We start from the raw sequence: 14,567 nt of genomic DNA, 5'->3' as shown, positions 1-14,567 counted from the left end.
GTGCTCCGTGGGGCCTTGAATCAGAGTTTGGATCTAATAAATAGGAATAAAATTGGGATACTGTTTTATATCATCTCAGTTCAGCTTATGAATGTGAGAGTACTTACCTAACTATGTTCGATGGGCCAGATGAGGAAGCATCTGAAGAGGTGCAAGAAAGCTTCAGTGGTTGGCTGAGGCACCCACTGATTGTTATGGCTGAGATAAGCTGCTAGATAAACATTTAGGACAACTATTGATTGCACAGTCACTGACTGAAAGGGAGTGGCGATCCTTGCCTTCCAAGTGATGTTCATCTTGCAAAGTATACACTACATTGCATGACATCCACTTAATTATGAACAGGTAGGTCAGTTACTTTTTCAATAAACCAATCACTGAAAGTGTATTGCAACCCTTGCTTTCTGAGCTATTGGGTAATATGCACAAATGGTATTTTGTAATGAACACACAATGACCAAGTCTAGAACAGTTGTTTGTTTGAAAAACCAATAACTGAAAGGGCTTCTTGACCCTTGCTTGCCAAGCTATAGTTATTTTCCACTGTGAAATGGTGTTTGATGTTTTATGAAGATTGCTCACCTTTATCCGTGTAATGGCAGTTCTTTGGAACAGGCTATGAGGTGCTTAGGAGAAACTATCAAATATACAGTTAACTATATGCAACTCCTTCATGTACAGTGAGGGAGTTGTGTTTTTTACCAGAGCAGAAAGTGAACTGGGTGTCTGGGAATCGACACGGAGTAGGTCTTATTCCATTGGATTTCTTTTTATGTGGTGCCAGATGACGCAAGCAGATTGACTCGCAGAAAGTGTTTCAATATTCCATGGGTGGTGGAGATTTTGGACAGTAAATACCCATGTATTGTGAACATTTGTATTAAACTGAAGTTTATCTAGGTAAGTACTGTTATACATGGTAGCAAAATGGTGAGTAGCAATTAGAATTTTGGCTGAATTGTCTATCTCATCAAAATTTTGCCAGTAATTGTTTATTTTCCGAGGCCATTAAAACAATTTAGTTTTACCAATCACAGATGTCAGCACATTACCGAACCATGACCACCTTTCATAGTTTATGAAAGTAACCCGACTTGGTTATTATGGTAATGACACAAACACACACCACTGATGATGATACCAAAAGTTACTGTGTTTGTGGCAATACATGAAAGTTTGAATTAAATGCATATATGAAACTTCACACATATGAGTGTTGTATAACACAAAATGAATCAATTACTAGAAACACAACTAGTGAGACAACGAGTACGAGAATTTGGTCTGAATTTTAAGATCTTGAATTGTGAAGTTAATTATGGTTACTGGCCTGTGAAACATTATTTGAGAAAACAGTGTTCCTGCTGTTTCATTAATACCAATTGTGAGAATGTTTCTGCTTTGACATTGAACGCTTGGCAGAAATGAATTTTATGGTAAGAAGTTAGAGTAACAGCTAGGCTGATGTAGCACTTGCAGAGTTTGATCAGAAACATTTCAATTAGTTCAAACTAAAGTGGTGAAATTATTGTAAAAGTAAAATTCATAAACAGTAGCAGGTAGCATAATAAATGTAAACTTGGTTTACTCAAAGTTTCATTTGGTTGTGTTAGAATATTATCAAGCTATAGACTGAAATATTTCATAAATATACAATCTTCTGAAAGTGTTCTTAAGAATATGTTGGTAAAGGTACAATCATATTACATTAAAATGCTCACTTTCCATGTAAGGCTGGAGGTAAGAAGTAATACCTTCATGGTATCACATTGTGTTACTCTTCTCAATGTTGAAATTGAGAAAACAAGTTGAAAGGTAGGCAAGATGTTGATGTTAATAAACGTCCACAGTCGGAAAAATTGTTAGCACCTAAGAGGTGTTAGATCTATTTTGGTTACTAGTGTGGGTACACAACTCTAGAGTCTCACCCCCCCCCTCATTTCTTTCTTGTTAGGTGGGATGTTTTATCACACTGCCTGGTCTCTAAGGGCAAAATATTTTGTGCATATTCTTTTTTAACACTGTTGTAATGCAATTCTTCTGCCATTGTGATGATTAATGCAAATATAATGAAATGGTATGGTTAGGTCTATTCATGCTGGTACAGCATTGTAAATAGGCTTATGTATATATGGCCACAGGAATCACTCCTCCATCATAGGGTACTATTGCTAGTATTTGTTGCTTGCTTTTTGTTAAAATTAAATATGGAAGTTCTAGTTCTGTTTATGGCAAACCAAAGCCTACCAAAATTGAACTCTCCATTATGCATTTGCAACTTTGCAGCCCATTAACAGACGTGAGAAAAATAAATGGCCTTCTAACTTAAGGAAACCAAACCCTATCATGAGCAATATTTCCTTTATCTAAAGAGTGCTACATATTTGTGCCTTTGGATAAAAGATTATAAATATGATGACCATGTGATCACATACGCACTTGTTCTTCTTCTGAGGAAAAGTCATCCTCTTCCCTACAGATAATTGGTATCGTCATTCTGTTTTAAGTTTTTTTTCGTAATAATTCCCAAGCATAGATTTGCACTAATTTTTAACTTATTTCTCACAGGAGTCTTCCTGGGTTTTTGGGATCCTACCTAGCTTGACATCATAATGATGTGGTATCACACACATAACGACATGCCTGATCTGGTCCTGGGAACTCCCTCCTTAACAAGCTTTCTTATAACAGAAAAAGTGCCAAAATTCAGAAGTTATTTATGCCTATGTTAGTGATTAAATGCAAATAAAATGGGAAATGGCAATCAAAAAGGAAATATTATAGGAGAAGAAGTGGAATTGGACATGAAATTCACGAGATTCAGAGAACTTGAGTGCGAATGACTGACCAGCACTTGGTTTTCACATATATTGATTATTTGATTACAACAAATTAGTTTGCTGTTTTAATATATTGCATACAATGAAATGTGTAGCATGATTGTGGGAAAACTGCATTTATTTTCTTGTATTATTTTATCCTTTTTTTTTAACTTTTTAAAGTTTTAATTCCAGGGATTCCTTCCAGCTTCACTCCCTATGTTTTTTTGGATTCACTGAGCCTTACTTAGGTATGCATCAGGTGCTGGAGATTAATGCAGTTCAGTCACTTAACTAAAATTAATCTGTACAATTTGTTTAATAAGTTAGTTTGCCTTCACTTATAGCTTTTCTCCTGCTTGTACTATAAACAATAAATACATTTCTTTAGCCTGTAATTCTACACTTTTTCATAACCTATTTTATTTTTTCTCCCTGGCACGAGACTTAATTATAGCTTTTTCTTTGTAAATTTGATACATATAATCAATTATTGACAAATGTACCAAATATGATTACTAAGCTTGAAAAGTAATTACTGAATATTCAGTAGGAGACCAAATTTAATTGATGAAAACAAATATATAATAATATGGTAGTAAAAACAAGTTAACAAGCAGGTTTTCCTACATTCATTCTAAAAATGACACATCAAAAGTTTACTTCCACAGTGTCAAATTATCCATAAAATTCACAATAATTTAGTTTTTTTTTTCAAGGAAGATGTGTTAAAATCATGCACTGCTGTTACAATAATGTCAGGCAACTATTTTGAAACTGAAGCAAGTGCTAAATATATATCTATAGGAGCATTATATTTTTAAAAATGCTGGCTGTACTAATGGATTTTTAAAAAAATGGCTATTCCAAATTTATTTTACAAAATAAACAGACATGTTTAACCAACAAATTATTTAACCAGTGGGTTTCAAGATGTTCAAATACAGATAAAAAAAAAGATACAAAAAATTTCTTGGGAAGAAAAATTAAATTCTGTATTTGATTCATAAGTGTAAATTCAGCTACACACATAAGAGCCTGGTATGGTTGGAAGGAATCACAAGATAATTATATAAAGTGTTTTATGGTTTTGTCACAAAGTGGTTAATCTAATGAGAAATTCTAGTTTATTCACCTAATATTTTTTTTAATCACCTATATTTTTATTCGTGAATTTTTTCAAACTTTTTTATTACTATACTCCTTTTCATTTTTATATGTATTGTATATTACTGTGTTTGATGCATGAATCAATTTATTACATAAAAATGTGAGACATTTGTTGTATGGAGAGAATCCCAAAAATTCCAGCATTTTTTGAAATTAAGTCATAACAGCAAGTTACAAGAAGAGTTTAATTTCTGTTCAAAAACCTGAAAAACAAGTTTACATATAAATGAAATAATTATTTACCAGCATTTATTGGAATTAGTGAATTATAATAGCTGGAAATTGGAATACACATTAATTAATACATTTTTAGTAAATTGGATTATTTAAGTGTTATAAGAACAAGAACAAAGTTGTATTGTAAAACATTAGACATTTATAAAAATTAAAAACAAAACAAACCTACTCCCTTGTAAAATTAATCATTTTTAATGTAACAATATCAATGAGGTTCCATTTGCAAAGATCCTATAATATCCTTGTAGAATCCTTAAGTAACGAAAGCATGATATTTATTCCTTATATATTCCATATTTTCAATGTAACCAAAGTTCTATAAAAATATATTCAAATTTTAATACCTGTAATACATGTCCCTCAGGAGTTTTCACACACTTATTGTTTTGCAAATGAATTATATTTTGATTATATCTCATTAATCTTTACAAAAAATGTGTAGTAAACAATCTTTTAAAAAAAACTGTAAAAATATTTAAATCTAATATGGTGCCACCAAGCCCACTAAATTACTTATGGACGGAAGACAATCATATTATGGTTACTTCTCGAAAACACATTTGTTCTTCTAATCATCTACAATACAGTGGTTATGAGAATCTACCAAAACCAAAATAACATAACATAGCAAATAAATCCCTTGAGAACTAAAAGTGTCCTCAAGTAGTATTTTACTTCTTTTTACGTTGTACTTAATTTCTAAATTCCCAATCAAAACAAAAAAAAAATTGTTTAGGATGTGAACTACAACCATTAGTTTAACCAAACACATTTTGAACCTTTCTTAAAAAAACTAATAATCAGTTTTATAAACACTTGCAATTTGAAAAGTTTTTTTTAGCTCATATTCTAAAGAATAGAGTATTTTTTTCTGAAATCATAGATTTTTTTACAAGGGTTTTTGAGCACATAAAGAATAAAAAAGCAACATCCACTTAGATCCATTCCTGTTTTGTTAGAAGAATTAAAAAAGTCCTTCCACATTTCCAGTTTCTAAGTTCAGGTCAATATCATAGAAACAAGGTCTGGTTGGTAGGCCAGGCATTGTGGTTATCTGGATTGGAAAAAAAGAAAAGAATATCACATGAAAATTGTGCAAAAAATCCCACATTAATCACATTTCATGTTATGTATGATGTTATGTTCAACTGTATTTTCATGTTCAATGTAAAGTTCAATTATATTTTTGTTATTAGTATTATTTCATATTTTTTTAAGAATACATTCTCGTTTTCTTATGTAGAATACTTCCATGTTAACTCGTGGTGATGACTCTGTGCAATGTTTAATCCTGCTTTAGTGTATAACAAAAGTTGCTTTCCCATATTACCAAGTCTGATAACTTTTTATATCAAAGTTGAAGTCTCTGAAAAAGATACTACATCTACTGTGAATTAACAAAATTAGTAAACTTAAAATGTGATTTTCAATCCTATGAAAGATACAACAATTCTAGAAATGATGAAACAAATAATGTGTAAGACTAATACATAAAAAAGAAACTGTACTAATATTACAGAATATTTACAATTTGACAAAAAAAATTAGCTATGAACTTGATCACATATTGTATCACAAAATCTTTCTATGAAGTCATTCAAGCAATAGTAATTTTAAGAGCATTTTGTGACAAATGGGTTATATAAAATTAGTAACTTAGAATATAAACACCTCTCATTAAAATCCTTTAAGAGATGATTAACAAAAAATACAATGTATAAAATTCAAATGTTAAAGTGAAAATTTTCCTGGAAATACAATGAAGGCATCTTTTTCAAAATGATGACTTAAATATTTGATAAAGGTAATGTTGTGCTAACTTACTGTCTTTATTGCTAAAGTAAAATACATTGTAAAAATAAATGGTTTAACACAAATAAAATATTTCAGCAATGAATGTGCAAAACAACAGCACAGATTTTGCTACTGTATATTTTTTTTTTACATAAATAATTCTATTCATCCTGTCATATGACTTTTTAACACAGATGTATACCATGAAATATATTACATCACCTTTAATAAACATTAAGGAAAAATACCCACTTATCAATAATCTCTCATGTTAAAACTACCATTAAATACAACCATATGTATACTCAGCTGTGACAGATTAATGGCCCTATATATTAAAATGATAAAGGCACTTTTGTAATTATTGTTATTTAACAATACACGTGACAGCTTAATCCTACTGTATGGGACTGCATGTATTTGCTTTATTGAGGATTCAACAAAAAATGTTCTGCCACATGTTGACTTTATCATTAAAATATTATACAAAAAATGCTAAAGGTTTCTATGCATAAAAGCAGACTACTATGAACAAAGTTCTAATCATGATCAGGACAGAGATAAAATCTATTTATTGTTTTATGTTAAATACTTTTTTGTTTTGATATTATCACTTTCGTCAGCTCTAATAACTAAACAGCTTTTTCAGTAATATAGCAGATTTTAGAATTATGATATTAAGGAGACGTTACTTACTGTTCCCACTAAAGGAAATAAAAATCCTGCCCCAACACTTGCTTGAACATCTCGAATAGGTAAGACAAAGTCAGTAGGTACTCCTTTTCGGCTTGGATCATGAGAGAGAGAAAGCTGAGTCTTAGCCATACAGATTGGCAAGTTATTGAAACCCTATTAAAACAAGGAAAGGCTGAAATTTAGTTGAAGTTTAAACTAGCCCTTAAAAACCCTATCTTATAGTTATCTGAAGTAACCACAAAATATTAATTTCAGACTTATCTACATATTTCTTAAACTATAATCCCTTAGAAAATAGTTTGCAGGAACTATTTTATTCATCTGGTTATCAAGTAACATAGCTGAATTCTAGAAGTGGAAGGGTTTTTAAATTAAAACAGATTTACTGGAAATTATGCCATACTTGAATTAAAATAAATTATCCTACCTGTTTCGTGTAAAGTTCAATTTTTTGTTTGGCCTTTGGGTGCAATTCTATCCCATCAGCCCCATATATTTCTTTGGCTATGATTTCAATCTTGTCCTCAATGGGAAGCTATTGGAAGTTAGAGGTATTGTTTATACAAAATGAATGGAAAACAATTTTAGAACATAAATTTGAATCAACCTGTTAAAATAATATCAATGAATTACCATTATAAACTAGAATAAAATGATATTAAGAGAAATGACATCAAAATTATTACAAAATAAAACCTTTATGTGCCTACGTCATATTAAACACTACTGCTCTTGATTTAATTTATTCTTGTTCCAAATCACTGTTACGAAAAGGAAAAAGAGGATGAGAAAGGCCTTCCAGTATAATTTCCAAATACATTCTCCTGAAAAACACAAGATGTAGGGTATTTTCAAGAGAAATCTACACAAGTTACCTGAAATAGACAGGTGCAAAGAGAACGAGTGCATGTACAGGGGTTGGACAAATTAATAGAAACACCTCACCTTTTAACTCCAAGTTTTAGAGTCTCCAAGATGAGAAAGTATAACAATACGGTAATTTAACTGGGCATTAAATTACATCATTGAATTTGTCTGTATAGGAATAGCATATTATTGTTTTTTTTCTTCAGAGAAAGGTTCTAAAATATCCAATTAAAAAGGTTTTTCAGATTTTCAAAGAGGCATGACTAAGTGAGAATCTAAGTGGATTCTCAGCGACACAAACATCTAAAATAATGAATATATCTAAAGGAATAGTGTCAAAAGGGATGTCAGCATGAATATCACAAAATAAACCACATCAGACAAACATAATAGTGGTAAAAAACTAAGTTGATAGACAAGCATTAACAAGAGTAGTGAGACAAAAGCAAAAGACTGCAGTGTCAAAGGTGTGCATAAAAACTTACGTTTGCTTAAGATAACCAATCTCTGTCAAAACAACTTGAAAGTAATTGCACAAGATTTCTTACCTTTGTAAATATGCCATTCAAGAACCTCTAATAAGATGAAAAATCCAAAAGACCAAATAAAATGGTGCTAAGAACTTAAAAACTGGACCAAAGATTGTGATTTGATCATATGAATCATCTTTTACACTATTCCCATTGCATAGACATGTTCATGTGCAGAGAAAATCAAATGAAACTATCAATTAAGCATGATGGAGGCTCTGTGATGGCATGAGAAGCTTTTTCTTGGAATAATTTACAGCCTATGATTTCACTGAAAGGTAAAGCAACAGCAAATGGTTACTTAAACCTTATTGCAGACATCTCTGTGAACATTTCATTCTCAAATGAAGATGGTCTGTTCCTGGAAGACAATGCATCAATTCATGCAGCTGAAATTGCTCTTTCTCAGGTAAAACATGTTCAGCAAAAAATCATATCAAAATAATTTTAACAAAAACATATCCTGATAAAACTGCAACATAAGAATGTTTCTGCATTTAAGGGTATCTGCATATTTTTACCGGTTACACTTACTTTCTACAATAATCAGAAAGTTTGCTACTTTAAGAAACTGTAGAAACTTACTTCTAACATTTCACTGCTTGTTACAGAATTGTTCTTCATTATAACCCATTAAAAAAAAGTTATTCTCTTGACATGGCATAAGCAACATATAGATGTTTGAGTCACAAGAAGAGCATTTCTTGTAATTAAAATAATAAGTTACATGCTGTAGTATTTCTCATAAAGTACCAACTAAAACTAAAAGCCTTCATCTATACTAGCCAAAATTGTTTTACCCACTCATATAATTTCATGAGTCTATTAATCCACTGCCAGACTCTTCGATTACACAGAGTAGAAAAAACGTGTTGCATATCATTTTTATGAGTATATTTTTTGATTTTCTGACACTTTTTTCAAAGAAATTGTAATCCCTCTTCTACTTCCAACAAATTAATTCAAACTTAAAAGATCTGCAACATTGACTTACAGTACACAAAGGAAAAGAAACGTACCTGCAGATCATATAAGAACTTGAAGCTGGATGGCTTTTCTGTGGCTCGGATAACAGCATTTGCTAGCTCAATGGCACCTTCACCTCCTTTGGCCCAGTTGTTACATATAATAGCATCAAAAGCTCCATTTTCTTTGCAAAGTTTCTGAACAAGCTGTAATTCAGCTTGAGTATCTGTACTGTGAAGGGAAGTTCAAACAGAGGATATTATGAACTAAGTGAGCACTTTTAATAATATAAAATTCATAAAACAACATGGTAATTTTAGACAAGACAAGTGATATGTATTCTAATTACTGTTTTATGATAGATATATTTTCTCTCATCCTTAAATCATAATTCATTTGTTAAAAGAACAGGAACAAAGTCAGTTACTATATTTCTAACAATGTGAGAAACAACTGGTTATATAAGATTAAGTTAAAATTTATACATTATTTTTTGCAGTATCTCGGATGACATAAGGTCAACTAAAACACCAAAACAGACACCGACAAAGGTATGTATGTAAAATTATTTTTATTTGTACTTCTAGTACGTAATTTAATCCAATCCAAGAAAAAAACAGTACAGAAGTACTCACTCCAAACTGGAGCTGGATGATTAATTGATATAATCAATTACCCACGAACATCAATTACTGTCACGTAAAATAATTGATCAATCAAAATTATGATTAAATCAATCAACCCTATATGTATAGGTGGGATCAAAGTGCACGTGCCACAACCTTTTACAGAGTGACATTTAATATGGTATTATGTCAGAGTTATCACTATTCAGTTTTGCACTACACTGCTTATATAGCAACAATTCTTAGTAGAGGAGAGTATATACCAGATACACTCTATAGAGATATTGGAAAAAAAAAAACCTGTAGGTATGCATTTCAGGGATTCTAGAAGTGATGAAAATGCTATATGTAAATTGTACAATGAACAAAAGTATTTTTACTCTTCACAAGAACATCATCTTGCACATGGACTTGTTATAGTCCAAGTTTGTCTGATGCCATACATTCACAGATATATCTTGAGTACAAATACTTGTGCAACCTATCTGATTTTTGTGTGCAACAGACTTGTATATTTTACCAAAAGGTTGCCACATTTTGTATAAATACATGTAGTAAATTCAACCAATGTGCATAGGATCAATCCAGTGAAAGTTTACAATAATTTTAATGTTACAAAAATAATAAACTGTTTACTAATGATTTGATTATTCCAATCAACCGGTAACTTATATTATATTTAGTGTCACAAAAGTAGTATTCCTGCTTATTATTGTTTTCAATTATTCAACTATCCAGAAATTGAAAAATGGCAATTATGATTTTTCATTATTATATTTGATAAATTCAAGTTTGTTCAGCTTAATCTATAAGTGTCCTGACTCATAAAAATAATCAACTAATTGAAATTAGTTTCTTATCATCTCACCTATCCAATTAATCAAAATACTGCCTTATGTTTGTCATTCAGCACAAGCTACACAAAGGGCTGGCTATCTGTGCTCTGACCAGGGTATTGAATCTGAGATTTAGTGTTAAGGTTTTTATTTTATTTTTCTAGCCAGCTCATTGGAGATTAATTGTTTGAGTTTTTTTTAAAGAAAAATCAATCAATGAGCATCACAATTAATCAATTAGCAGCTTCTACTAGTAGCCCAGCTTTACTCCAAACTAGTAACAACAAACTTTTATAGATATACTATTGAACTAGCCAGTTACAAGTTACTGTTAAACCAACGACCTTGTAGCTTCATCCACTCGACAAATTTTTGGTAATTTGTTCAGAACTTTGCTCTAAGACATGCAGAAGATAAATTGTTTCATATTTCATGAGAAAACTTATGTTAAAAAGCACACAAAACTTTGTGGTTTGTCATATAGTTTACTATAAAACTATAAGAACTAAGAAATAAAACATTTGATTTCTCCAAAGATATAACAGCTATATTTTGCTAACATGTGATTGCTATTTAGTGTAATTTGAAAAACTGATATACAAAAAAAAATATGTGGTGAAAGGTTTGGCCTTAATTACTTTCACCAGGTTTGTTTCTTCATGTTTTCAGATTTCATCAAGCTAATACTGCATTATTTATTTACTGAATACTACTTTAATATGCTTATCATTTCAATTATTAAGATAAAGTGTGTAATTAACAACAAACTGTTACTTTGGCATTCATATATTAACCAAGTAAGGTTGATATTAATGTTCTATATTTACAACGTTTTTGTGTTCCTTAATTTAACTAAATAATGTGTAAGAACTAAATATTTGATAACTATGAGTTAAAGCATGACAAACTCACAAAAATAAAAAACAAAATACCAACTATACACCCACACTAGTATTCAATAATTTATCCCTGTGTTTATTAGAAAACTGATAAAAGTAATTACGAATTAGTTAAGTAATTAACTAAGTAATTAATTAAGAAATACTAAGCAAGAAATATCAAGCATAAGAATGTAGATGAGATACTCCATTTTCATGGACCCTAAATTTCAGATATATATATATATATTTATTTCCATCACTTTATGAGTAACTATTTTTTTATAATACAAAAACTTACACAAACTGATTGATGGCAACAACAACAGGTACTCCAAATTTGGAAGCATTGCTGATTTGTTTGGCCAAGTTACAGAAACCATTTTTCAACAGTTCAAGGTTCTGAAAGCATAAATTTCAAAGAATGTACAGTACCTGTTAATGCATTAGACCAGACCTGTTTGAACATTTAACAATGCTTTGAGAAACCAATTTAAATTCACACACCTACTGGAATGCTAGTTTGTAAAACAAAAACAAAAACTTTGGATTTACAAAATACAATTTCTTAAATAAAAATATTAATTTCTAAATCAGAAAATCATCTATACCTATAATGATAGTGCATCCAGTAGTGAAAATACAGTAAAATCTTTTAAAAGTGCTGAAAATTATTCAACCATTTAAAGTTTGATTTAAAAAAATTTCCAGCTAAGTAAGTATACATTGAGGAAAGCAAAGCATTTTTTTACAAAATTAGCTATTAGAATCAGAATGTAGTCTAGTATTTTTTAGTATTTATTGTTTGTTAAAACAAATTTTTGAAAAAAGATGTACCTAAGACTAAAAAATAGATGTACTAGTCAGCCAAGCAAAAAAAACTTACAATTAAATGTTAACACAGTTTTAGACTATTCTTCACTGAAACATTAAAAATTTAATTAAAACATAGTCATATTGAAGTATGTGGAAATTGCACCTGGTTTTTATCTTAGCTTGAGCTTTGTACAGTGGCAAAGAAAAGTTTTAAGAACAATCTCAGCCATGTTTAACTGCTGCAATAGGGGTCAAGTGACTGGGCAAAGTGCAATTACACTTTGCTTTTTTATTTTCCCTCAGTGGTGAAACTTGAGTTGTCTTCATTTCTCAGTTCAGTCAGTCAAGATCAAAGGCAACAAACACTATCATCACACTTGGTTTCCAAACTCTCGAGACGAGTTAATCGAATCACCAAGACACTACATCCTTATCCATATTCTTCCAACTCATCTTATATAATATAGGCATAAGCCAATCAGCACACTGAATTCAATATCTCCATCAAGAATAAGTCAATCTCAATTACATGCATAGTTTGAAAGTTTGCCAAAACAAAAAAGTTGACTGTATATTCTATTGATAGATATAAGTGGATTAATTATTATCAGTAGATTATGATAATTAAGAAAGGTGTTGTGATTTTTCAGCATACAGATTGTTGTATTTTTGATTAGATTGTTTGTCACAGGAGGTAATCATTAATTTACCATAAAGCAATATCTTAAATTGCCTTTACTCATTAATTTACAGATATAACTCCATTTTAAACACACAGTTAAATCAAATTTATACATTGCTGCCCATAGTGGTATTCGTCACTCACTCAGAATACCCTTAGCAACTTGGTTAGGCATAAAACCTTTAGAAAAATCTGAGTCAAATTCTGGTCAGAAATGAAAAGTTGAAGAAAAATTAAAGAATGAAAAGCCAAAGTTTCTAAGTTATGAGTGAGAATGAGTTAAGTTTGAATGTGCAAGGTATCAAGGGATTTTGACGCTGCTCATTCTGTGAAGATGTAGGAAGAAGTAATGCATATGCATATGGGTTAAGACTATAATCACGATCAGCATTCAAACTGTATGTTAAAAAAAAATTAAAACGCAGTAAACTTAGAAAATGGTTTTATATTATTTTGAATGAAGATGGATTATTTTACTTATTCAAATTTCAAAAAATAAAATGAAAGTTATAACTTTCCTATACTAAAAATGGGAGGAAAAAGGAAGCAGCATATCCAAAAGGGAGAGAACAAATGTTGGATAGGCATCCGAACCACCCGATATTGAATCTCAATCCCATAGATGACAGTGATGTGGGTGAGAGTAAAAAGGATGTGCCCCAAGATGTATAGTGGCTAGGGTGAGACGGATTGTACACGGCAAGTCAACTGCATCTTAAACCCAGCCAATGGGAACCAACATCCATGTGGGGGTATGAAAGAAGATCATACTGGTGGCAAGTCAACTAAAATTCAAAACCCAACAACTAGGAACTAACATCCATGTGGAGGTAGGAAAGAGGATCATAATGGCAGCAAGTCAATTACAATCCAAAACCCAGCCATCTGGTGAGGGTAGGAAAGAGGATCATACTGTCTTCACCTTAAGTTCAGCAGAATGGAGGGAAATATACCTACCGATCTGTGAACAGGACATGTGATAGCAAAGTGATAAAATGTGTGACTGATCCGGGAACCCAACATCCGGATGATCAGAGTAATAAAGGTGTCCCTGTATTGTAAAATATCCCACCTAAACCAATCAGACAGGAACCACCTCCAGTGCAGTGACCTTCTTGGAATATGAAAATTTTTGAGGGATAGCGCAAGAGGAAGAACTGACCCACATGACCCACAATAAGGTAGCAGTGAACATGAGTCCAATTGAGTGAGGGTACAGAGACACCAGTAATACATGTGTGAGAGGTTATGTTGATTGGTCCAGCTCTGAATCCAAAACCCAGCCACTAGGAACCAACATCCAAGTGGGGGTAGGATGAGGGATCCCAATTGAAGGGGTGTACTGCAATTTTGACTGCTCACCCCAAAGCTACAACATTCCTTCGGAGATACCCATAATTGTGCTGGAAGTAAATAATAAAATTTTCTCAGTGGTAACAAGCTTTGGTGAAAACCAAGAAAAAAAAAAAAGAAGTGAAGAACAATAAATATAAGTTATCACTTAAAACTGGTAAAGTGAATTAGAAAGAAAATATAAAATATCTCCACTTTGTATGAAATTAAAAAAAAGAAAAAAAGTACTGCCTAACGAGAAGTGTTAGTTCAGCAGAATCAAATAAAGGGAGTCACATGTGTCAGGAGGGTGTGTCA

At 31.3% G+C, this 14,567-nt stretch overlaps 1 protein-coding gene across 1 annotated transcript in view; it reads right to left on the bottom strand.

The window, feature by feature from the left end:
- Positions 1–4,623: 4,623 nt before the first annotated feature.
- Positions 4,624–14,567, bottom strand: part of LOC106463248 (C-1-tetrahydrofolate synthase, cytoplasmic) — a 52,494-nt gene continuing 42,550 nt past the window's right edge. Inside the window, exons 21-25 of the mRNA XM_013923249.2 lie at positions 11,721–11,821; positions 9,133–9,310; positions 7,144–7,251; positions 6,717–6,869; positions 4,624–5,280 (exon numbers count right to left, since the gene is read on the bottom strand). Of these exons, the coding sequence (XP_013778703.1) occupies positions 5,191–5,280; positions 6,717–6,869; positions 7,144–7,251; positions 9,133–9,310; positions 11,721–11,821 (630 nt within the window). The 3' untranslated portion in view covers positions 4,624–5,190. The remainder of the gene's footprint in view (positions 5,281–6,716; positions 6,870–7,143; positions 7,252–9,132; positions 9,311–11,720; positions 11,822–14,567) is intronic.

Source organism: Limulus polyphemus, unplaced genomic scaffold (assembly GCF_000517525.1).
Source record: "Limulus polyphemus unplaced genomic scaffold, Limulus_polyphemus-2.1.2 Scaffold1359, whole genome shotgun sequence".
Taxonomy (NCBI): Eukaryota; Metazoa; Arthropoda; class Merostomata; order Xiphosura; family Limulidae; genus Limulus; species Limulus polyphemus.
Note: the sequence above shows the minus strand (reverse complement) of the source record. Positions and strands in the feature narration are given on the sequence as shown.